Source organism: Scylla paramamosain, chromosome 7 (assembly GCF_035594125.1).
Source record: "Scylla paramamosain isolate STU-SP2022 chromosome 7, ASM3559412v1, whole genome shotgun sequence".
NCBI lineage: Eukaryota > Metazoa > Arthropoda > Malacostraca > Decapoda > Portunidae > Scylla > Scylla paramamosain.
In genome coordinates, this window is record NC_087157.1 from 8,720,977 (window position 1) to 8,744,904 (window position 23,928).

The 23,928-nt window shown below is 39.1% G+C and overlaps 2 protein-coding genes across 3 annotated transcripts in view; one reads left to right on the forward strand and one right to left on the reverse strand.

The window, feature by feature from the left end:
* Positions 1 to 191: 191 nt before the first annotated feature.
* Positions 192 to 16,501, forward strand: LOC135101995 (serine/threonine-protein kinase Pink1, mitochondrial-like). Of its 2 annotated transcripts, XM_064006578.1 has the most exons (11): positions 192 to 625; positions 1,110 to 1,394; positions 6,299 to 6,518; positions 6,756 to 7,064; positions 8,104 to 8,278; positions 10,057 to 10,236; positions 10,465 to 10,587; positions 11,442 to 11,616; positions 11,784 to 12,038; positions 13,196 to 13,297; positions 14,044 to 16,501. In XM_064006578.1, the coding sequence occupies exons 1-11, from the start codon at positions 491 to 493 to the stop codon at positions 14,263 to 14,265; spliced, it is 2,181 nt and encodes a 726-aa protein (XP_063862648.1). In that variant the 5' UTR covers positions 192 to 490; the 3' UTR covers positions 14,266 to 16,501. The 2 variants fall into 2 exon arrangements, with proteins under 2 accessions (XP_063862648.1, XP_063862649.1); XM_064006579.1 differs by lacking the exon at positions 1,110 to 1,394 and having other exon boundaries at positions 198 to 625.
* The window catches only part of LOC135101994 (exportin-4-like), a 36,921-nt gene continuing 29,372 nt past the window's right edge, over positions 16,380 to 23,928 (reverse strand). Inside the window, exon 23 of the mRNA XM_064006577.1 lies at positions 16,380 to 23,919. Coding sequence (XP_063862647.1) covers positions 23,725 to 23,919 — 195 coding nt within the window. The 3' untranslated portion in view covers positions 16,380 to 23,724. The remainder of the gene's footprint in view (positions 23,920 to 23,928) is intronic.

A 23,928-nucleotide genomic window follows, 5' to 3' on the forward strand; every position in this document is an offset into this window, starting at 1 on the left:
CTGAGGATGTCATTATTACCTGCGTAGTTAAATATAGCTTCGGGGCGCTGTATACAATAGATTGCGTGCTCATGTAATTCTCTCTCTCTCTCTCTCTCTCTCTCTCTCTCTCTCTCTCTCATAAGCACAGATCAAGGAATTTAAAGTCTTCCTTGGCACAGATAGTGTTTATCATCTGATAACACTAAAAATATAGTAATTTCAACCCCCTAGACACACATGGCAACAGTCCACAGTTAGCCGAGGAGCCCTAAGGCAGCAGGCAGAATTGCAGGGAGGAGACGAGCAGCGAGTGCCGAGACAGCCTGCGTCACACACACACACACACACGCACGGCCTTGAGTGTGTCACGGAAGGTGAATGTGGTTTCCAGTGCAATGATTCGTTTATTTTAGCTTTAGTGAAGACTTTGTAAGCCGAACTGGGGCGGCATTACGGTGGCCAAGCCTTGCTGTGGGCGGCAGCAGGGCGGGCCGAGGCTGGAGCGAATATGTGGAGTGTGAGGGCTGTGGTGGAGAGTGTGGTGGAGCACGGCAAACGGGCTCTCCACCAGGTGCGCCGCAGACAGGCTCCCCGCCACCACCCCTTCCAGCGGCAGCAGGACTCGCAGCACAAGCTGAGCAAGGTGAGTATAACACCTGTCTCCCTTCATGAATATACTGGAATGCAAAACAAAAGCTTTATGGAAATGGCGACATTAGTAAAGCTAGGATTCAATGATGAATGATGATTGTCATCCCTGTTGTTAGACATTGTCATGAACCTGATAACCATCACATTTGATGGTGTCATCCACACTTATTATGCATCTGTTCAGTATGTTCAATAACATGTCATGCTGTCACATCTGCCACACCACCACTGCCACTTTATCAGTTAACACAATTTTCACCCATTTCTGTTCTGGAGGAGAAATTTCTGCAGAAGATTTGCAGATTTTTTGCATCTTTTTTTAAGAGCAGTGAAGGATGCAACTAATCAATTCTCAACCTAAGTAATTTGAGACTGTAAACTGATAATCATGTCATTAGCTACAAATGTTCTTGGTTAAACATAATTAGGAACTGGATAATAGTATATTGATAAGTTGTTTCAATTCATGTGTGCAGGGTGTGAGGGAGGGGGCAGGAGAGGCGGCGGCTGTTGGGTGTGTGGCTGGCCGGGCGGGAGTAGTAGCTAGTCGCCTGCGCCCCTTCACCACCCAACTCATCCAGAGCATCTTCCGGAGGGTCCCGGCACCCCTCTGGACAGAAGCACGACGCCGCACCACTCAGCGACTTGTGTTTGGGGCCAGTGCACCTTACTTTGCTCTCGTGGGAGTGACCCTGGTGGGCGGCTCCCATGGCCTGGTGACTCGTGATGATGAACTAGAGGCTCTGTGTGGCACTGTGCGAGTGAGTGCCATGCCTGTCTTGTTTTGTAGCTGTAGCCTTTATGTACCACACCTGCTATCCTCACTACACAACACTTCTGTAACCTTAGTGCTCACCACACCTGTCATCCTTAGTACACAACACTTGTAATTTTAGTGCATTTTAGCACACACCTCACCTGTTATCCTGGGTACACACTACTTCTCTTAACCATAGCACACACCACACTCATCATTCTCAGTACACAACACTTCTGTAACCGTAGCACACACCTCACCAGTTATCCTCAGTACACACTACTTCTCTAACCATAGCACACACCACACTTGTCATCCTTATTACACAACACTTCTGTAATTTTAGCCCTCACCACACCTGCCATCCTCAGCCAGTAGCACACCGACTACTTCCAACACTGTAGCTTAGTGATAATCATTCCTTTTTTGAAATGGTCTTTATCATAAAAAATGTAGCTTTTATCTTTACTTCTGTTTAATAAGTCTTCTTGAGGTGTGTGTGATTTCATGAGTATAGGAGTTCAGATAGCAACAACTTCACATCACAGTCTATGGTGTACCTTTAAACCTTAAACCATTTAACTTGATAGTGCAGCTGGTTGGTCTGAGTCATCTAATCAGCCTCTTCACTGAAGTCCAGGCATTGAGCGTTGACAGCCACAAGGTGATAACATTGGCAACTTGTGAAGGTTGCCAGAATCCATTCTGATGTAGTCCGAACATTTCTTATTATTAAGTTTACCAGTGTCATCCTTACCAGCCTTATCATGATCTTCATTGTCATTCCACATGCCTATGTCTGGAAAGTTATTAACTTATCAGTTCTTCATGATCATTATTATTTTCTTTTCTTCTTCTTCTTCTTCTTCTTCTTCTTCTTCTTCTTCTTCTTCTTCTTCTTCTTCTTCTTCTTCTTCTTCTTCTTTTTTCTTTTTCTTTTGTTTTGGTTTCTTTCCTTTAACTTTTCTTTTCTTTTCCTTCTTTTCATTTTCATTTTCTTCTTTCTGTTTTCTGTTTCCTTTCTTCTTCATCTTTATCATCATCATCATCCTCTTTTCTCATTATTATTTTCTATCTTTGTTATTATTATTATTATCATTATTATTATTATTATTATTATTATTATTATTATTATTATTATTATTATTATTATTATTAGGATTTGCAGTTTTACACTTTACATATACCTAAATATAGGCACCAAGTAGAGCAAAGCAAGTAGTTCATTGTAAAACAAAGGTCTCAAATTTCTCCATCTCCTCCTGAATCTGTAAATTATTTGGCTGCTCCACTTCATACTCAGGAATCCAGGTTTCTCCATCCATCTCCCTTCTAGCAATGTAGGACTTTCCACTTCATGCTCAGGAATTTTTTAAACAGTAATGGAGGCCATTCTGCATCATGCTCAGGACCTTTATGAAATCATAGTGTTCATGTTCTGGGTGATGAGCAATTGTTTGGACTCAGTGATGGTTCTTATTGTATTTATTTATTTATTTATTTATTTATTTGTTTGTTTGTTTGTTTGTTTACTTATTTATTTACTTATTTATTTATTTATTTATTTATTTATTTATTTTATTAGTGCCTTGTCTTGGCTACCTATCTTTTTTGGGGGGTAGACAGCCTTGGTATATGTATGAATATTTCCTTTTCTTTTTTCATGAGTGTTTTGCTTTTTCAGTAACATTTGTGTATGGTCTTTCATTAATTTTTAATTTGGTTTATAGTTATATTATTTACTGTTATGTTATAAAACAACAATTTAATTATTTCTTTCTTTTATTTATTTATTTATTTATTTAGTTTCACTTATTTTTCTTCTCAGTAGCCTGCATTATTAGAATTTTTTGTATTATTGTCATTAGATTAGTTTTTAATTAGGTTTACTCCATTTTATTTTGTTTGTTTATGATTTATTTATTTTATTTATTATTTATTTTTTTTTACTTCTCAGTAACCTGTATTACTAGAATATATTATTTTGTCATTAGTCTCATTTATCAGGTAAGAGGAACTTGACTGAGGAAGTGGGCAGAGTGGGGTAGGCTTCACCTAGCAAGGTTCTGTGATTCCTGTGGTGTTTGTCGTGATTCATGTGGGGCAAAGAAGTGAAGAGATAAGTGTGGAGGATACAAAGGTGAAGATGATTATAGATCTTTGGACACACACACACACACACACACACACACACACACACACACACACACACACACACACACACACACACACACACACACACACACACACACACACACACACACACACACACACACACACACACATGAGTGGATGAGAGACAGTGCTACGTAGTGGTCTTGGCGGTAGGATAGGCCAAAAATATCCTGGCACACACACACACACACACACACACACACACACACACACACACACACACACACACACACACACACACACACACACACACACACACACACACACACACACACACACACACACAGTCATTCTAGATCCCCTATCTTGTAGAGGGGATGTAAGTTGTCAGAAATAGGTACACAGCTCTCTCTCTCTCTCTCTCTCTCTCTCTCTCTCTCTCTCTCTCTCTCTCTCTCTCTCTCTCTCTCTCTCTCTCTCTCTCTCTCTCTCTCTCTCTCTCTCTCTCTCTCTCTCTCTCTCTCTCTCTCTCTCTCTCTCTCTCTCTCTCTCTCTCTTACACCATACAAAGTCAAGTTAAGCAACCTAACAGCTTATATTTAAGTTAAGTAACCAGGTCTTCACTCTCCTTCTACTCCATTTTTGGTTTACCTTATCATGTGTAAGACTTCCTGCCTCCACCCTCTCTCTCTCTCTCTCTCTCTCTCTCTCTCTCTCTCTCTCTCTCTCTCTCTCTCTCTCTCTCTCTCTCTCTCTCTCTCTCTCTCTCTCTCTCTCTCTCTCTCTCTCTCTCTCTCTCTCTCTCTCTCTCTCAAAACCTGCTAATGTAAAGGTTAAAGATTGTATAACACTCTTGTTTGTTTATATATATATATATATATATATATATATATATATATATATATATATATATATATATATATATATATATATATATATATATATATATATATATATATATATATATATATATATATATATATATATATATATATATTATTTAATTATCTTTTATTTATTTATTTATTTATTTATTTATCTATTTGTTTACTTATTTATTTTTAATTAATTAATCAATTAATTTATTTGTGTGTGTGTGTGTGTGTGTGTGTGTGTGTGTGTGTGTGTGTGTGTGTGTGTGTGTGTGTGTGTGTGTGTGTGTGTGTGTGCGTGCGCGCGAAAGGAACCTCATTTACCAAAATAATGTGTTTAAACTTGAAAAATTTAGGTTTAAGAAAGAGATAGGAAGAAATTGGTTCTCAAATAGAGTGGTAGATGAATGGAATAGACTCAGTAATCATGTTGTTAGTGCTAAGGCATTAGAGAGCTTTAAGAGAAGATTAGACAGGTTTATGTGTGGGGATGGTAGGTGGAAATAGGTAGGTATATTTCATACAGGGACTGCTACATTTAAGCCTGGTGGCTTCTTGCAGCTTCACTTATTTCTTATGTTCTTATGTTTTAAAAATTTACCTTGACATAATGGAGTGAGAGCAAACATTGATTTTCTTCATCAACACAGGTTACATGGGTTGTTCTAGCTATGCTTGCATGTTTTCATCCACTTTCTCTCTCTCTCTCTCTCTCTCTCTCTCTCTCTCTCTCTCTCTCTCTCTCTCTCTCTCTCTCTCTCTCTCTCTCTCTCTCTCTCTCTCTCTCTCTCTCTCTCTCTCTCTCTCTCTCTCTCTCAGTTCCCATTTTGTCCTCATTTTATGTACATGCCATCTTTCTTTTCCTGGTTTATATTCTCCCAATGTTCCTCCAATTTTCTGCAAACATTTCATATTTTCTTCCATGATTAGCATCACGTGTGTCAGTTGCCAGGCTGTACTTCCTACCACCCTTATTTCACCTACAGTTTAAAACTTTTGTAAATATCTCAGGTATTTAAAGAAACTCTCAGCAGTGGGGTCATCTTGTACTCACATCTGTCACTGCCAACACCTCATACCTGCTCATGTGCCAGGGTGCAAGTTTGGTCTTGGTGCTCATAGCCTCTGTGTCACATTTATCCCACAGCTTGTTTTGAAAAGACTCCATAATCTCTCTCTCTCTCTCTCTCTCTCTCTCTCTCTCTCTCTCTCTCTCTCTCTCTCTCTCTCTCTCTCTCTCTCTCTCTCTCTCTCTCTCTCTCTCTCTCTCTCTCTCTCTCTCTCTCTCTCTCTCTCTCTCTCTCTCTCTCTCTCTCTCTCTCTCTCTCTTTGTGTGTGTGTGATTAAAAGAACTGAATACATGTAATAGTTTTGTTTGTGTTTACAAATAAAACTTAACTGTAGAGATAAAAAAAAAAAAACATTAAACTGACTGCAAGATGAACTCAGATGATTTTGTTACAAAATAATGCAGACACATTTTGTGGTGGTGAACCCTTTAAAAAGGCAATAATAATTGGTATCTTTCATCATTGACTGGAAACAAGCCAGGAAAGAGATCCATATTCCTTTCTTAGAAAATCACAAGAAATACATATATAGGTGAACACGTGCATGCACATGCGCCTGCATGTAAACACTTGCAAGTTCACCCTCTCACCTTTTCTCATCATCTGTATCTCAGCCTTGGATGTAAACTGTTAAATTCCCCAGTTTTTGTCATGCTGTTATATACCACTTGTCTTTATAAAGGCACTTTGTAATTTAATTGTACACATTTCTTGTACATATGAATAATTTATCATTTTAAACTGCTTCTTCTAATCATTAAGTATTCTTTCTTATCCACATTTGCTCATCACTAAGTCTCTCATGATGTCTAAAGGGAATAAATATACATGAAACACTGTTTGATCTGCAGGAGGCCATTACTCGGGCTGGCTGGCTGCACAATCCAGAGTTCTGGCAGTCACATAAGGAGGCCTCACAACAACAGGTAGAAGAGCAACATCAAAAGAAATATGAGGAGCAGGAACTGAATGGGGACAATGAACATGCATTCTCTCTGACAGACTTTGACTTGGGACCAGTCATTGACAAAGGTTGTAATGCTGTAGTGTACACTGCCAGGTGGAAGACTGGTAAGTTGAATATTATATTTTTTGCCGTTTTTTATGCATGTGTTGTCTCATTGCCGCGTAAGCATTTCTAGTAGTATTTTTTTTATATTTTTTTATGTATAAGTGTTAATTTTTCATTCTCTCTCTCTCTCTCTCTCTCTCTCTCTCTCTCTCTCTCTCTCTCTCTCTCTCTCTCTCTCTCTCTCTCTCTCTCTGTCTCATTCATGGCTTGTAAACTTTTGCTGTGTTGTTTTCAAGATGAAAGCAGCAATCCTCCCAGCCACACTCACCAGGAAGGAAAAGAAGAGGATGACGAGCCATCCTCCTACAGTTTTGCCATCAGGGAGGTGGTGCAAGGTCTTCCTCTCCCACAGGGGTCTGTGAATGGATATGAGGCATCCACCTTTCTGCAACCCCAAGATCAAATTGAGCCCACTGGGGCTGAGCTTGTTACAGAGGAACATGAGGAAGCACAGACACCTGCAGAAAAATGTGAATCTCTGGGAGCTGTTGCTAGGACTCTTACTACACCCTCTGGCCCTTATGAGGATGCTCAGCAAGAGAAAGGTTAGTGAGGCTTTTTTTTATTTACTTCTTTTCTACTAACTTTTTTTCCTCCTTCATCCAGTGTTATACTTGGGTCCAGATGATGGCCATGAGATCTCATGATGCTGAAAGGTAAACTCATTGGAATACAGTATTTTGGTTTGTATGTATAAGCATCTCAGAGTAAACATGAAGTAGATGAAAAGAATGGGGATCTACATATTTCTCAGAAAATCATAACCTTGTTCTTGTTGTTATTGAATTTCACATTATGACTAAGCAATCTGATTTATCAATAAATTGTTACATAAGTTGAAAAAAGTAAAATTATATGTAAGATTTATATTATTTTTAGAAATTACTTACAATTTTTTTTTTTTTTTTTTTTTGTATTCACAAAGAACATTCTTGTAAAATGAATATGCATCCTTGATGGAGTCTATTAAAAAAACAGTTCCTTCCATATTTGTGAAGCTACATTCCACACATAGGTGGATCACACTCCAACCTCCTACTTGAAGGAAAACAAATCTGTATTAAAAATTCATTTTGGTTAGAAAGTATTCATTTTCCGAATAACTAGAAGATAAGTAAAAGGATAAAAATAGAAAACTGCTATCTCCTACTCCCACTTAAACTAAGACTTTATTCCTCATTATGCTAACTTCCTAACTCCTATTTCCTTTTGTTTACTTCAACTTCCCAGCTCTCATTGTAAGATATAGAGTGCCCTCCAAATTAAATCTAGTATAAATATATTATGACTATACCAAAAAACAAATTCTGATTAGACTGATTAGCATCCCATTCATCATTAACATGTGATGAGCCACCCAATTGAACTTACTGGAAGTATCAAGGAAGTAGCTAAAGATATTAGGTACCATTACAACAACTTTTTAAGTAGATACACGTCATTGCAGTGCTTTTTTCTTAGAAATAGATTATTGGGCACTATTTTGTATGTGTAAGTGGACATTTTGTATGAAAATTACAAAAAATTAATCCATTAGTGGTACTGGCATACAAAATAGTCTGTAAGTAATTGATATTGATTCAGATGTGCAGGTAGAAGCAGCAGGGACTCAGCATGATGAGTTTCCACTCGCCATAAAGATGATGTTCAACTATGAGGCTGAGTCCAATGCTCCTGCCATCCTGAAGGCCATGTACAAGGAGATCCTGCCAGCTCGGAGTGTGCAGCTCGACCCAGCACAGCAAGAGTGGCAGGAGAGGTGAGCCTTGGGGAGTGTGTAGAAAACTGAGTGACTAGAAGGGGAGAAAAGAGTAAATGAGAAAGAAAACTGGAAGGGGGCAGAATGATTCTTAGTCTCTTGAGTAGTCTTAACGTTAAACTGTTTCATGGGGAGGAAGACTAAAGAAAAATGAAGGAATGAAGAATGAGTGTCTATATACCTTTACTAAAAGTGTCTGATGGTGTAGAATAGCATGCTTTGTTCATAACTTTGAGAACTTGGGTTTGAAGCTCAGTCTAGAAGGAGACAATCTGGTGTCTGCTTTAATGTTATAGTATTCACCTAGCATAGGATAGACACAGGGAGTAAGGCAAAGAATAGTGATTTTGCTTTACTGGAGGAATAGGTCAGTAATCCTGCTTTTGTGTGTGTGTGTGTGTGTGTGTGTGTGTTTGTGTGTGTGTGTGTGTGTGTGTCTGCTGGTCACTCAGCCAGCTGTTCCCCTACGGAAAGAGTTCAGAGCTCATACCGACCGATCTTAGGGTAGGACTGAGACAACTCACACACCACACACCAGGACAGTGAGGTCACAACCCCTCAGGGTACATCCCATACCTATTTGCTGCAAGGTGAACAGGGGCTACACATTAAGAGCTATTCGTCTCATCAACTCCTCTCCTCTAACTGACTGTCTTCAGCCTCTCTCTCACCGCCGCAATGTTGCACATCTAGCTGTCTTCTACCGCTATTTTCATGCTAACTGCTCTTCTGATCTTGCTAACTGCATGCCTCCCCTCCTCCCGCGGCCTTGCTGCACAAGACTTTCTTCTTTCTCTCACCCCTATTCTGTCCACCTCTCTAATGCAAGAGTTAACCAGTATTCTCAATCATTCATCCCTTTCTCTGGTAAACTCTGGAACTCCATGCCTGCTTCTGTATTTCCATCTTCCTATGACTTGAATTCCTTCAAGAGGGAGGTTTCAAGACACTTATTCATCAATTTTTGACCACTGCTTTGACCCTTTTATGGGACTGGCATTTCAGTGGGCATATTTTTTTATTGGATTTTTATTGCCCTTGGCCAGTGTCCTTCCTACATAAAAAAAAAAAAAAAAGAAGCTCACCCATTTGCCTCTCTGCACCCAGGATTCAAACCCAAGCCTTCTTGGTTGTGAGTCAAGTGTGCTAACCAGAGTGTGTGTGTGTGTGTGTGTGTGTGTGTGTGTGTGTTTTATTTAGTTGTATTTACCTAGTCGTGACATACGGGAGAGGAGCTAAGCTCATACTGTCCTGTCTCCATTACTATTCTTATCCAATTTTTTCCTTAAAATCATGAATATCCCTTACACAGACCACATCCTTCTCCAGTCCATTCCGTGGTTCTATGAGGAAAGCTAAACTTCTATGTGTTCCTTCTGTAGGTGGTCACCTTTATTTCTTTCATGTCCTCTGTTCTCTTTCATTCAATAGAAATAGATCTTCCCTATCCAGTTTTTGCATTCCACTTAGCATTCTGTATAGTGCGATCATGTCACCTCTCTCTCATCTCTTTTCCAAAGTCAAGGGTTGCATCCTAGGTAGTCTCTCAAGGTAAATCTCTCAATTCTGATATCATCTTGGTTGCTGCTCTCTGTACTCCTTCCAGCTTCCTCACATGTTCTTTCTCATGTGGTGACCAAACTACTGCTGCATGTTCTTGTCTCTGATGTACCATTGTGATCATTATTTTTCTCCTTTCCACATCTTGATATTCAAAGGCGACTCCTTTAGTCTTTGTAAACATCATGTGTTCTTCAACCTAACTTCTCCTTTCCCAGACTGTGTGGACCACGGGTATGCCTGCCACCTCATCCCAACATAGTGGATATGCCATGTGTGTTTGTGGATCGAGTGCCACTGCTGGAGGGCTGTCTTGACCTCTACCCACACGCTCTTCCAACTCGACTGAACCCTCAAGGATATGGGCGCAACATGAGTCTCTTCTGTGTCATGAAACGGTAGATGAATGATAAGATGTTGGAAGTGGGTAATGCTTTAAGTTATGGGTAATGTGGTAGTGCAAGTGGTGGAAGTGGTAATGAACTAGGAAATGTGAAAGGTGATAAACTCTGCCAGTTTTCATAAGTGTTGCTCCTGATTAGAGACATGAGAACTGATGGCCCAGTATTGCTGTATCAGCTGACCCATGAAACCTTATTTGAGCATTGTGTGTTATGTTCCCATAGGTATGACATCAGCTTGAGAGAGTACCTACAAAAGTACCATCCTTCCCAGCACACTTGCCTGCTGCTGCTCACCCAGCTCCTGGAGGCACTGCTCCATCTTCGAAGCAACAACATAGCACACAGGTGACTCCTCCATCTTGATTGGTACCAGAAAAGTCTCAAACTGTAGCCAGCAATAAGAGGCTCTCTACTGATCTACTGTATTAGTGCTGTTTACTACTGAAGAGCAGATTCCATCTCTATTATATTTATCCATTTTATACATACTAACTTTACAAAATGTTGTGGTTGTTTTACTAGGACAGTCTGTACACTGGGATGTGATAGTTTATAAGGAAACTGGTTATGAAAGATGATCACAGTTATTCAGGGAAATATTTAGTGTTGGACTGACCTCCCTACATTTATGGTCCACTTTTTATAAAGAAAATAGTATTCATCAGAAGCTTATAAGATTGTGCAGACAAGACTGGTCTTACTGTGGAATGCATAAAGTCCCTTATATTTCTTCAGGGATGGTTTCAAAGTTGTTTGGTACTTGGATAACATACTGACTGCAGCACTGTGAGGTACACATTAGATAAAATTAAAGTCCGACTTTTAGAGGAAAGACTGCAAATGGGATGGATGGACATTGAGAAGAGGATGTTACTTGTAGATGCAAATGGGATGGATGGACATTGTGAAGAGGATGTTACTTGTAGATGCGAGATATATCCGTGAGATTAAGGAGAGCTATTTTACATTATAGGGATGAATAGAGAGCAATTGTGAATGCATGAATAGACTCATCTTTGGTGGTCTCGTCAATGTGTTTTGTAGGAATCTATGTTCTTTCTTACTACAGGATGTTCAAATCCATTTCACATACCTCAAATTTCTTAACTTGGTGCAATTTAATTTTCCATTGAGTGATTAGGTCTTGGTCTTGTATTCAAATTGTATTTTACTGTGTGGACTTTATATATTTTCATCAGAGACCTGAAGTCAGACAACATCCTACTCTCCTTAGTGGAGGGATGGCAGTACCCTCTTCTGGTTGTGTCTGACTTCGGTTGCAGCCTTGTTGGTGACAACCCAAGCCTCTCTGTGCCCTTCCCCAGCAGAGAGGCTGATCCTCGCCAGGGTAACTCAGCACTCATGGCACCTGAGGTATAGCCTCAGCATTGGTATGGTGTGTGGGAAGTTTGGCTGTCAGGGCCTTACTTTTGTTGACTTACCTGTTGACTTGTTTCATGGAGTGCTTGTGAGGCAGATGATGGTAGATAATGCAGTAAGACCTATAACTCTGAAGGTATGTAAGATATCTCTTCTTGCAGGTAAAAACAGCCATGCCAGGGCTGCTTTCCTCAGTTTTCTTTGGCCAAAGTGACCTGTGGGCTGCTGGCACACTCATTTATGAGATATATGGCCTAGACAACCCCTTCTCTCCTGCTGCTCTTGCTTCACATAGAAGACCAAAGCAGCTGGATTCAGCCACCTACAAGGAGTCTCACCTGCCCCGCCTACCTCGCAGTGCCCCACCTTGGATACGGCACCTCACTGCTGACATCCTGCGCCGTAACCCTCGTGCAGTAAGTATTTTTTGTTCATATATCAAGTTTCACACTCCAAAAATGTTATTTGGTCTCACTGTGCTTCCTTGTTGGATCCTTGTATATCTGTAAATCCACTTCGGCCATACACTTACACTCTTCACATGTGGGATCTACATTTGGCATTGTTGTTATGGATTGTGTTGCTTCATAAACTGTAGATTTAATTTTTTGCACATTCATTCAGTGCCTTCAAAAATGCACCATTCATGCTCAAAAATGCACCATTCATGCATTCACAGCTACTCTCCTTTCATCCTTATCATGTGCAACCACTCTTCTTTCCCCTTCAGATATCTTTTGTATCTAAATCTCATCACACTATCCATCCATTCCATTCTTGCAACCAATCCAGATAATCTTCATTAATTGTTCTTCTTCCTTCCTCTCTGAATGCCTAAACCACTGTACGTGTATGTAGTATCCCCTGCTCTGTTAGATCAAACTACTACTTCCCAGCACCAATTCTGCATTGCACACACCATTTCTCACTTGATCCATATGCCTGTGTCTGTAAATTATGATCCTGATAGATTTAAGAGCTGCTGCCATTGGTCAGTCTGATTTTGGGGTGTTTCAAAGGTTTTGCGAGTTTCCCTATTATGAAAGTCCTTACTCAAATTGAGCATAAATTTGAACCCTTTTTCAGAAGCTGCTGGCAGATATAAACCCAGCCTTGACATTGCTGCCATTGTTTATTGTGTTCGGAAGACTTCATACACATTCCTGATACATCTGTTTACTTTCATTGTTTCTCCTCCAATAATCTATGTTTCAGCTCCAAGCATTGCAGTCATTTATCCAACAATGTGAGTACAGATGTAATTACATAAACCTGGACTAGAAGATTTTTATGCAATTTCCAATGGGATTTGAACTATTAATATTTAGCAGCCTTATTTTTCAAGGTGGACCTTTATAGTAAAGCAGTTATATCAGTAGCTCATGATATGGAGACATGCATACTGCCTTGTACTTTGTAGTTGGTGAGGATTACTCCTCTTAGCCCAAGAAGAGATGATGTGTGGAAATTCTGTGAATTCTGTGTGGGCTCTCTGTATCAGCTATCCTTCTCTGCTAGGAATGTCAGTCTGGTATATAGATTGATTCTTGATTGTACACTTTTTCTCCCTCAGCGGCCAACTGTCAATGTTGCAGCAACATTGTGCCAGCTGATGTTGTGGGCACCCAGCAAATGGCTAAGTCGGCATTCCCTTTCCCTTCCTACCCATACTGAGGTGAGTCAGTGTAATATAGAGAAGTTGGGGTTTTTTCCCCTTTAACTCCTAAGCTGCAGGTGTCATGTGTATTGCAAGTGAATACATTGAGAGTACATGTGATTTGTTGCATTGTCCATTATGTAATTTTTATAAAGTTTTGGATAGTGGTTGTATTGTTCCCAGCTGGAAAATAACGTGTCTGTAAATTATGATCCTGATAGATTTAAGAGCTGCTGCCATTGGTCAGTCTGATTTTGGGGTGTTTCAAAGGTTTTGCGAGTTTCCCTATTATGAAAGTCCTTACTCAAATTGAGCATAAATTTGAACCCTTTTTCAGAAGCTGCTGGCAGATATAAACCCAGCCTTGACATTGCTGCCATTGTTTATTGTGTTCGGAAGACTTCAAGGAATGTTTAGGAAGCATGCATATTTTTCATTTTAGAGTAAAAAATAAATCATCCAGTTCTAATATGGCACAGCAATACATTTTTGAGATGTAGGGAGTAGGCAATATTTATCCTGGTGGTCAAACCTTCTGTGTTCAAAACTTGGAATATACCCTCTCTGTATCTCTCTCACATTAGCACAGCACATTCCTTCACACTCCTCCCTCTCACCTCAGCACAGTCTCCCCCCCCTTCTCTCTCTCTCTCTCTCTCTCTCTCTCTCTCTCTCTCTCTCTCTCTCTCTCTCTCTCTCTCTCTCTCTCTCTCTCTCTCTCTCATCTAACTGGAAATGATGGTGCAACATCCTTGCCCTTTCAGGTCACTCAGTGGCTGCTGTGCCTGGCAACCAAAGTACTGTGTGAGGCCAGGCTTCCTCATGCCCATGCCTCCCAAAAGCAAGAGAGGAAGAGAAATGTAGGACTTGAAGGAAATGCAGACCATCAAGGGAGCCAGCTGGAATACCAACTGGTATCCACTTTCTTGGGGAGAGTTCATTATGTGGACATAATACAGGCCATCAAGTGGAACAGAGCTTTTTGAGGATATTTAGTATCTCAGAAGTATGTAACTTTATCCATATCTTGTCCAGTTGTCATTGCTGAGTTTGTCAAGGCTCATGTTCCATAGGATTCTTGGCAGTTGTAGTTGAGCACAAAAAGAAAGCTGCATAGCCAATGTATAATCAAGGATACATTAAATTTCTTGATACATATGACATGTACTCATCAGATAGACATTTTCTTAATATGGATGTCTTAGGTCACTTAGCCATCCAGGTTCAAGAAAGTTACAGGTGTCTCATCCAAACTTTGTAAGCATACAAACAAAATTTCCAGGCTGTTTCCAGTCAAAAATCAAAAACATTCTGTGAGATAATTTTGTGACTGCATCCAAGCGTGTACTCATAAGTAATCATTTCATCACCACGAAATGTTTTATTTTCTAGGAACTTCCATATATGTATTTTGAGGGGGATTGTCACTCTTTAGTGAATGCATCATCAAATAGGATATTTGAGCACAAAAAGATAGAAACTTTTCTGAAAGCTGCATAGCCAATGTATAATCAAGGCCACTGCAGTAATATTCTCATTCATTGACTTCCTAAAATTAACTGAAATTTGGATAGGAAACATTGTTTTCATTCCACACTAAAGTTGAAAGCCACTGGAAAACTGTGAACAAAATTTGAAAAAAAGTTTCTTGATGTGTACGAGTTATTAGAAACAAATTTCAGTAAAGTCTTGTGCTTCATGAAGATCAATACCAAACCCTATTTGAGGCATTGTGATACTGGATTCGTTGATAATAGTTAAAATTTATACTCATAAATATTAATAGTTAAAATTTATAAATAATATATATAGACTTTCAGTGGCATTGATTTGGAAGGAAACAATTATTGAAGCTTAGCTTTGAACATTGCTGTGTCAGTGGACCATTGGGTTTAAGTGATACAATCCATCCATAACAGATTGAGATGTCTGCTACCAGCTTTTCAGTGAGGATTAAAAATAAATTAAAGTATGTATCACAGTGTAGTGTGTAGCTGTTCAATGATGCTTCTTAGCGAGCTGTATACGTAGTATATTTGTATGCTTCATCATCCAAATCCTATTGTATAGTGATGTGGAGAGCAACATTGCCTTGCTATTGCAGATTGGTGTCATACACAATAGTAGCATGTGACACTATAGTCATAAAAAATGTCCTTTTCAAAATCAAACACCAGCAATTTGGCTTTACATATATGGATTGCCTATAATTTCTTCATTCTACTTAAAAAAATAAAGTGGTTCAGTCCATTGAAAAACCAAAACTAGTTCCTAATTATTATTGGTAGTGTAATGTCTGGTAGTGTAATGTCTGGTAATATTAACTATTGGCTTATTCATGACTGGCTCAGATATTTAGTTTGAGGTTTTCCCCCATTTTATTCCTTTTTAAAAAAAGACTGCCCAGCTAATTAAAGTAGAATCCTGTGCTACCCAAATGCTATGGATGGGAAAACACTATTCACAATGCAAAAATGCACATAATAATATCAGGAATTGAAGTTGATAAATGTTAGCCCTGGCATATCTTGGCTAAAATATTAAGCTGGAGGTGTTGAAAACTAGTGTAGTCAACTTAGTCATCACAATCATTCAACAAGGATTTTTGTGAAAATATAATAATTTGATTAGTACTAACCATCACAAATATAGGAAGACATGATCATGTGATTAAGAGTTAGCTTGTAAATAGGGATATGGTCAAGCCTGGGAGTTGCTGAAAAACTCTATGCAGACCAAGCAAATGTACTGTCTTTTCCCTGCAGTGCTGCTGCTGAGGAAAGAGCCAATGCAACTGCTTAGCATTGTGGGCATGATTTAATTGTTCTGATTTTTGCCTATTTTTGCTATTTTAAATATTTTACAATAAAAAATATGGGTGTTTGGGTTTCACTAATATGGGGTTCTACTATAGTTACCATGATAATTATCAAATGGGCACTACTCAAATGTTACCAGTGGTTTCCTTGTACTGTAGTGATTGTCATTGTGGCCAATACCTTGGGATGGTTGTGTTTCACTAATTGCAGCCACATGCATAAAGTCAGACATTAAAATTTTGAAGTGCCTGAAGTAGGAAACTGTGATGAATTGTACAGTATCTCTCTCTCTCTCTCTCTCTCTCTCTCTCTCTCTCTCTCTCTCTCTCTCTCTCTCTCTCTCTCTCTCTATATATATATATATATATATATTTAGATATGAAAATAAAGTATATACATAATGCTTAAGTGTTTCATAAAAGCCCAGCTTATGTAAGTATTTGCATGTCGAAATTAAAGTAATAGTAACTTCCTTTGTAGCTTGATGATGCTATGAAAATAGTGGTACCTCAACTTATGAGTTTAATTCATTCCGTGACAGAACTCATAATTCAATTTGCTCATTTATTTCAAATCAATTTTCCCCGCTGAAATGATTTGAAATGCCATTAATTTCTTACAACAGCCCAATTTTTTTTTGTTATATGTTTTTAAATACAGTAAACTGATGATATAACAAACCTGTTTATCAAATTTCTGGTATAACGGCCCCTTTAAGGCTATTGAACACTAATTTTATTTTATGGAACTGTTCACAATTTATGGCATACTTCAAAATTATGGAATGCTTGCTTTATTTTATGAATGTCCTAGGTCTTAAAATGCAGGAGAGTTGGCTGACACACAGTCAACTGCATGTTTGAGAGATGAATTGTGGCTGTGTGACAGCCAGTGAGTGACCTTGACAATGGTTGATGATTCTCTCTCTCTCTCTCTCTCTCTCTCTCTCTCTGTGTTCACTTATCTGAGAGGGAAAGAGAGAGAGAGAGCATTGCATCATCAACCATTGTCAAGGTCACCAGCTGAGACACACAACCACAACCCTCTGTCTCTGTGTATGTGGTGTATTAATTTATCAGAGAGAGAGAGAGAGAATCAAATCAAATCATCAGGGTCACAATTCATCAGCCACAATTCATCTCTCTCTCTCCCCATATGTGTTTATTATATAGAGGGTTTACTTTAAGAAAATGTATTTATAAATAACAAATGTATAAAAACAAGTGAAGTGAATGAGTGAGACAGATGTGGCACTCACTGTGCCAACTACCAGTGGCGTAGCTGAAGCTTGCTCATTACCTTGGATTTTGGCTTGCAACTCTAAGTAAAAAAATCAATGAAGCAACAGCTCATATCTTGAAAAACTCCTAAGTTTGGGCACTCATAAAAGGAGGTACTACTGCATAAGGAATTTTGTAGCTTGTATATATAGGCAGTTATGCCCCAATGAGCATTTAACTAAGTATCACCATTATGCCTACCAATGGACATTCTTCCAATTGGTTTTATATTTAATATATCTGAAATCTGTTCCAAAGAACACTCCACAAGGAGAATGGCTATAACATGATTCTGCAGCATAACTTCAGAAGAGAATGGCAGGGAAATAAATATATTGGGACAATTGATCGAGTGATTAATGGAAGAATCTAGTACTAGGCATCAAAGACCATATGGTACTAAGTTACATAAATGAAGGGATAGGATAAAAAATCTTAGAGAAAAGGTGGATGGGGTTTGGAGATTAGATAGGAAGTTGGTACTATAGAGGAAGGAGTGAAGGGCAGAGATGTTACAAACAGGGAAAAGTATGAGTATGGGAGGCAGTGCCTTCACAGTAATTAGCAAGTAAATGAGTAAGAGTCAGTGGGGTGCTACAATTTGGTCATGGTAGTGTAGAGTAATATGTCATGAGGTAAAGATGAGTAAGTTAAGTGTGGCCAATACAGAGGCATGCTAAGGCTGTTTGCCCATGTATTTCATCTGGATAAAGAAAAATATCTACAATTAGATTTCTTGGACCAAGGGATGAGTAGTATTGACAGAGAGGAAGTGGCTGAGGGAACATTGGAAATCTGAATATAAAATTAAGTAATCTCCAGAGAAGAATAACATGTAACACCAAGAAAAACAGCATGTAGGTTCTGTGGTAAAGATTACAAGAAGTTCTTGTAAATACACAACTTACGGGTGATAAAAGGAAAGCAGAATTGCAAAGATCATGTCCATGCGCTTGATGTGTGTAAGGGCCAGTAGCAAGGATTTTCAAGTAATGACTCCAGTTTGAGGAAAAATCATTGGATCAAAGTTAGAGAAAGATGATGGGGAGTAATGGATTGACAGGAATGTGAGGAGGATGAGACCATTCAGGTTGCAGAGGGGAGGTCCCAGAGCATGTTAACCCCACAGTATAGTAGGGAAAGTAAACTGTTAGCCCCTCAGAGCCTCCACAAGAAGTAAGGGGAGTAAAAGAGAAGGGTTCTCTCATGCACATGACACTCCAGACCATTAATGACTGAACTCAAGGTTAACCTCGCATCCCATAGGCATGCCTCTGATGGTCTCACCCCATAGAAAAAAATGTAAGGAGACTGAGGGTTAATGGATGAGGAAAGGAGTGGGAACAATGTCATGTGGCATGATGCACAACCACAAGACAAAGCAGGACTGGCCGTGAGGTACCTGAGGTTCAGCTTGTCAGATCCAAGCTTGAACCCCAGTTATGTTCACCTCTGCTCATTTATGATAAATTCATTTTGCAGTGTTTTGTAAAAGAGAATATAGTTTTCATCTAATAATTATAAAAGCAAGTATGAAAAAGGAATAGGACAAACAAAATTTGTCAGGCTATGAATGGGTGTCTGAGGCCAGGGTAGAGGGCCTGGTGCCTCCACCCCAGCATTAGGTAACTCCAAAAATCTCCATATTAACAATGAGCTTAGAGTATTGAGATAATTGTGACCACAGCAAGCCCAAATTTAGGCCATGGTTATATTAGCAACAACCAATGCTCAGTGGCTAGTTGGGCTGGGAATTTTCAGTAAACCAAAACCAAACCCAGTGGTTACTGTATCAACTGTCACTTCACAACATAGCTATTCACATCCAGGCTCACAAATAAGATGTCAAGGATTTCTCAATGCCTAGAAAAGGATCCTGAAGTGCCCAGATACCAGAACACTATGGGAACAAGTAATATTCCCAAGATTCACAGAAAACATTAGGTACACCAACTTCTAGACAAGTCTGAGTACTCCCACAACTGGACTTTCCCAGTTTAACTAAGTACCATACCAGTTGCAAACCAAACACAAAAAGGCAGCTGCCTCAAAGCAGTAAATTAAACCTGTGAATCTCCTCCACTTGGAGAATATGAAAAATGGACAAGGGTGAGTGGGTCTCCAGCTGTCTTATCCTTGGAGAGAATACAGACAATAGAGAAAGAATACAAAGATGGTATATAGTAGTGTAGGTCACCAACTCTCCTTTCTGGAAGAGACCAGGCACCACCAACTGATTTACTATCCTTTAAAACTAGATTGTCTAGGCTCCGAAAGCTACAACTGAAAACTTTTTTTTTATTTGTAATAAAGGATGGAAAAGGTAAGTCAATTAATCAAGTGCATGACAGGTTTCATAAGCTCTATTAAGAGATAGTTGTACTTACAGCACTCAGGAATATTTTTCACTAGCGCTGTCTCCCGCAGTGCCTGGGAGGACCACCTGACACCCACACACAGCCATGCACTCGCACTTCCACACATGCATGCAACTTTTCATCTGACCAAATACTTAAAGATGTCACGTGTGAAAAATACAGTGGCGCAGTTTTTCAGTCAAAAAACTTCCTGACTTTTCTCCACTACAACCTTTACATAGGTTGACCATACAAATTATAAATAAATAAATACATAAATACATAAATCTTTCTGCTAAGGGAGATTCCTTGGCGTCAAAACAACACAACATAACATTTAACATTCGACGCACTTAATGCCCTCCTATTTTTGCTTGTCTTGAAAAGACATCCAGCACACAGCAGCAAATTTTACACAGAAAGCCACATCTTAGCTTACTGGTTAATGCAAGGGGATGTGAGACACAGAAGGAAGGACGGTATTATGGATTGTCACAACCAGATAAAGTGCGTTGTTGCATGGGATAAGCCCAACTCCCATTAGGGAGAGGTTCCTTGCTTCTCACTAGTGGTCCTTGCCTTGTACTCCTCATGTATGGTCAGAGAAGGCTACTATGGACTTGACTGTATACAAAGATACTGATTTAGACACAAGCACCTCATTACAGACTAATCTAATACTGTTACTCCTTCAACATACATACAATTAATATAAAAGTCAACTTAAAATAAAAAAATAAAGTTCTTTACCTTCAGTAGTTCATGATACAATGAAAATTATATTTTCTACACTGTATACACCAACACATCAACCTACAATGGAGAAGCTGCAAACACTAGCTTAAAAATTCAATGTGATATGAATCTTGGAGTTGCTGTACAGTGAGGCTTTGTCTGAAGCACTACTGAATCAGGCTGACCACAACTAACAAGAATGATCATTAAGTTGACATTATGTTAATGACTTGAGTTTGATCCAATTAGTTTGTGACAATTATTAGAATTATCCTTATATTTCAAAGTTCTAGCACTTCTGTTAAAATTATATAAAGCTTTAGTGTGTGGGAGTAAAGTGGGCCACAGGGCAGCCCCCTCAACACCTTTCTTACACAATACCAAGTCTCTTCTTAGGCCTCATTAGAATAAAACAACTTATATGCTAGGAATGAGTGACAACAAAGTTAACTTTTTTGGGGGAAAAGAATTAATATTTTCTATTCTTGACTTGCCTATTATTCTGTGGGTGATGCTGCCAAATATCCTCACCACAGTGTCTGCCTATGCAATTCCTATTTTCATCCTCAAAACACAGGTCTTGTGCTCAATAGTCTCACACAAAAAAATTTACCCTCCTGATGTCTTCACACCATCCCTTAGCACCAGTCACTGTGCTTTCATACTCATGAATAACTTGACATGAAAATGACCAGGTTATGATGCAGCACTAAGTGACTCAGGGCAGTTGCAGGTCTTAGGTTCCAAACCAGCCAAATGCTTAGATTTTCAATAACTGAGACTGGAAAATTATATATATATATATATATATATATATATATATATATATATATATATATATATATATATATATATATATATATATATATATATATATATATATATTTAAGGAAAGTAAAAATACCATGTGAACTAAATGCATGCTGCAGCCAAGCTGCATGTTAGATCCTTAAAACATTGCCATGATGAGCTCATCACCATCTGTGTCACAGGTAGTTCAGTTTCCACCTTTTAGTTAGTTTGACCAATGCAGAATAAAAACTGCACATTTTCAAAAATTGGATATTTCAAGCTCACACTCACAAGAATTAAATTTAGTAACTTTCATTCAGCAATTCTGCAGAGACAGCACCAGCAGCAGTAATTAATGTGTCAAGTATTACTTAATACCTCAAATTTCTGCCTGGAAATATTTCCCAGGATCCTTAACAAGTTAATTCACCACACAAACATAAGATGGTGTGTTACAGAGGACTATGCAAAGATAATCAATGAAAGACTGCAGTAGAGCCAGTGACAAACAGATTTTTCTTGATGTATGAAGTGGCAAGGGGGGACACTATAGAATGGAATATGTGTTATGTCTGCAGCTGTGTAAAGCAAAGATGTGCAAATTGGGAGCAAGGTGAAGTGGTCTTCAAAATCTGCCATAGTGATGGAATGATGATTCTAAATCAGGTCAAGTTAGATCACACTTTGATATGAACAAGAACTGCATCCTTGCAACACTTCTATGAACAAGTTGATTTCCATGCAAATGGCAGATTATTTGTGGTAAAAAGTGCTTCCCAGGATAATGTGAGCATATAATGCCACCAACAATCAGTCATGATAATTTGTGAGTGCTGGAAACTTGACTTATGTTAGTCCAAGAATTATGCACAAATGCAAAAACAAGAACTCATAACCTGAGCAAGTAAGGTTTTCTGAAACAGCACTGATATAGACCAAGAGTTGTTGCAGCACTGGTGCAGTTCAGCCACAGCAATGTACCTAAAGTAGCTGTTCTTTAGCTGATCCATCTAAACAACAAATTGTACTAACTTTATATTCCGTGACACATTAATGATATTAGTCAAATATTATAATTAAAATGTGAAAATATAAGAATTATGCTTTTTGCAGGAGTAGCTGGAACCAGAAGGCAGCACCAGTCACAGGTTCCTGCTGCAATAACTACCACGACATAACTTACACATAACATTCATTATGATGCCTTACTGGAGTACAATACCTGTATCTTAAATAATCTATATACAAAGCTGACATGACGACTACATACTGGCTTATCCCTATCTATGAGAGATGAAAAACGTGTGCAGTTAAGATATAATTATGAAAAATGAATAATGGACTTAGTGCGATAGTTTTGAATAATAACACAGCCATTGGTTGGTTGGAGTCCTGGTCCTAAAGCAACAAGTCAGGCTAACACTTGGTGGCATCCCAAGGCTGCTGTGTGTTCCTTCCACACAACTTGCACATCTTGTGCACTCACACTGTTTCCGGCTCAGCACTACTCAGAACACTCCACTGTCCCAGCCAGCAGTGCTCCAGGCCTCGGCTGTCCCAGGTCCACTGGGAGAGGACTACAGTTGCTTGCTATGGATACAAACTTTAGGAAATGTAAAAAAACATTATTAACTTCCTTAGAAGGAAAGGAAGGCAAGACTGTCCACTACCTAGGATAACCCTGCATTGCCAATGAATCACTCCAATAGGCAGTGCAAATGCTGCCAGCCTTACCTACAATGCCTCAGGGCCATGAAAACATTAAAAATTCAAGCTAACATCTACAGCTAAGCTACTGAAACGAGATCAAAGTATCTTAACTGAGGTGTGAGGCCACCCCTCACTGCACCGAGACATTATAAAATGCAACACAACTTCTCACCATCTAGGAACCTGCAGTGGACGCAACACAAGAAATTAGCTTGAGGAAGGCCACAATGACCGGATCTGAACCAACTTTTCTAAAAATCTAAATTAAGCTTCAAGGTCTTTTATATAAAAATTCTACTCATAATGAAATTGTGTGTGAATCTTGCCAGTGCTTCCTTGCCGGTGCTCCATGTCTGGGACCCCAGTGCCCAGCCTCCACCTGCTGTACAGACGTGATATCCAGTATTTGTGAAGCTCATCAATAGTTCTTTTTACAAGTGATACATCACAGCACTAGGAAACTCTGTAAGATGTATACAGAGAGAGAGAGAGAGAGAGAGAGAGAGAGAGAGAGAGAGAGAGAGAGAGAGAGAGAGAGAGAGAGAGAGAGAGAGAGAGAGAGAGAGAGAGAGAGAGAGAGAGAGAGAGAGAGAGAGAGAGAGAGAGAGAGAGAGAGAGAGAGAGAGAGAGAGAGAGAGAGAGAGAGAGAAACTCAAGAAAGGATTTTCTATAAAGTTTACAATATAAAACTTTATACTGAACATTAGTCATGGGCTCCTCCACTTTAAAATATTTACATATCACTCAATGATCTACTTAACGAGTAAGAAGCCTCTGACGTTGGCAATAAATTTCTCAAAATTGTCCCTGAACTTGATCCGGTTGATGCGATCTGCAGTGAGCTCTACGTTTGTGGTGAGCTGTGTGAAAGATTCTGCCAGACGTTGCCCTGTGGTGGGGTCTGTCTGGCTGTGCAGCAAAGTTTGGACCAACTCCTGATACTCCGCCTGAGAGAG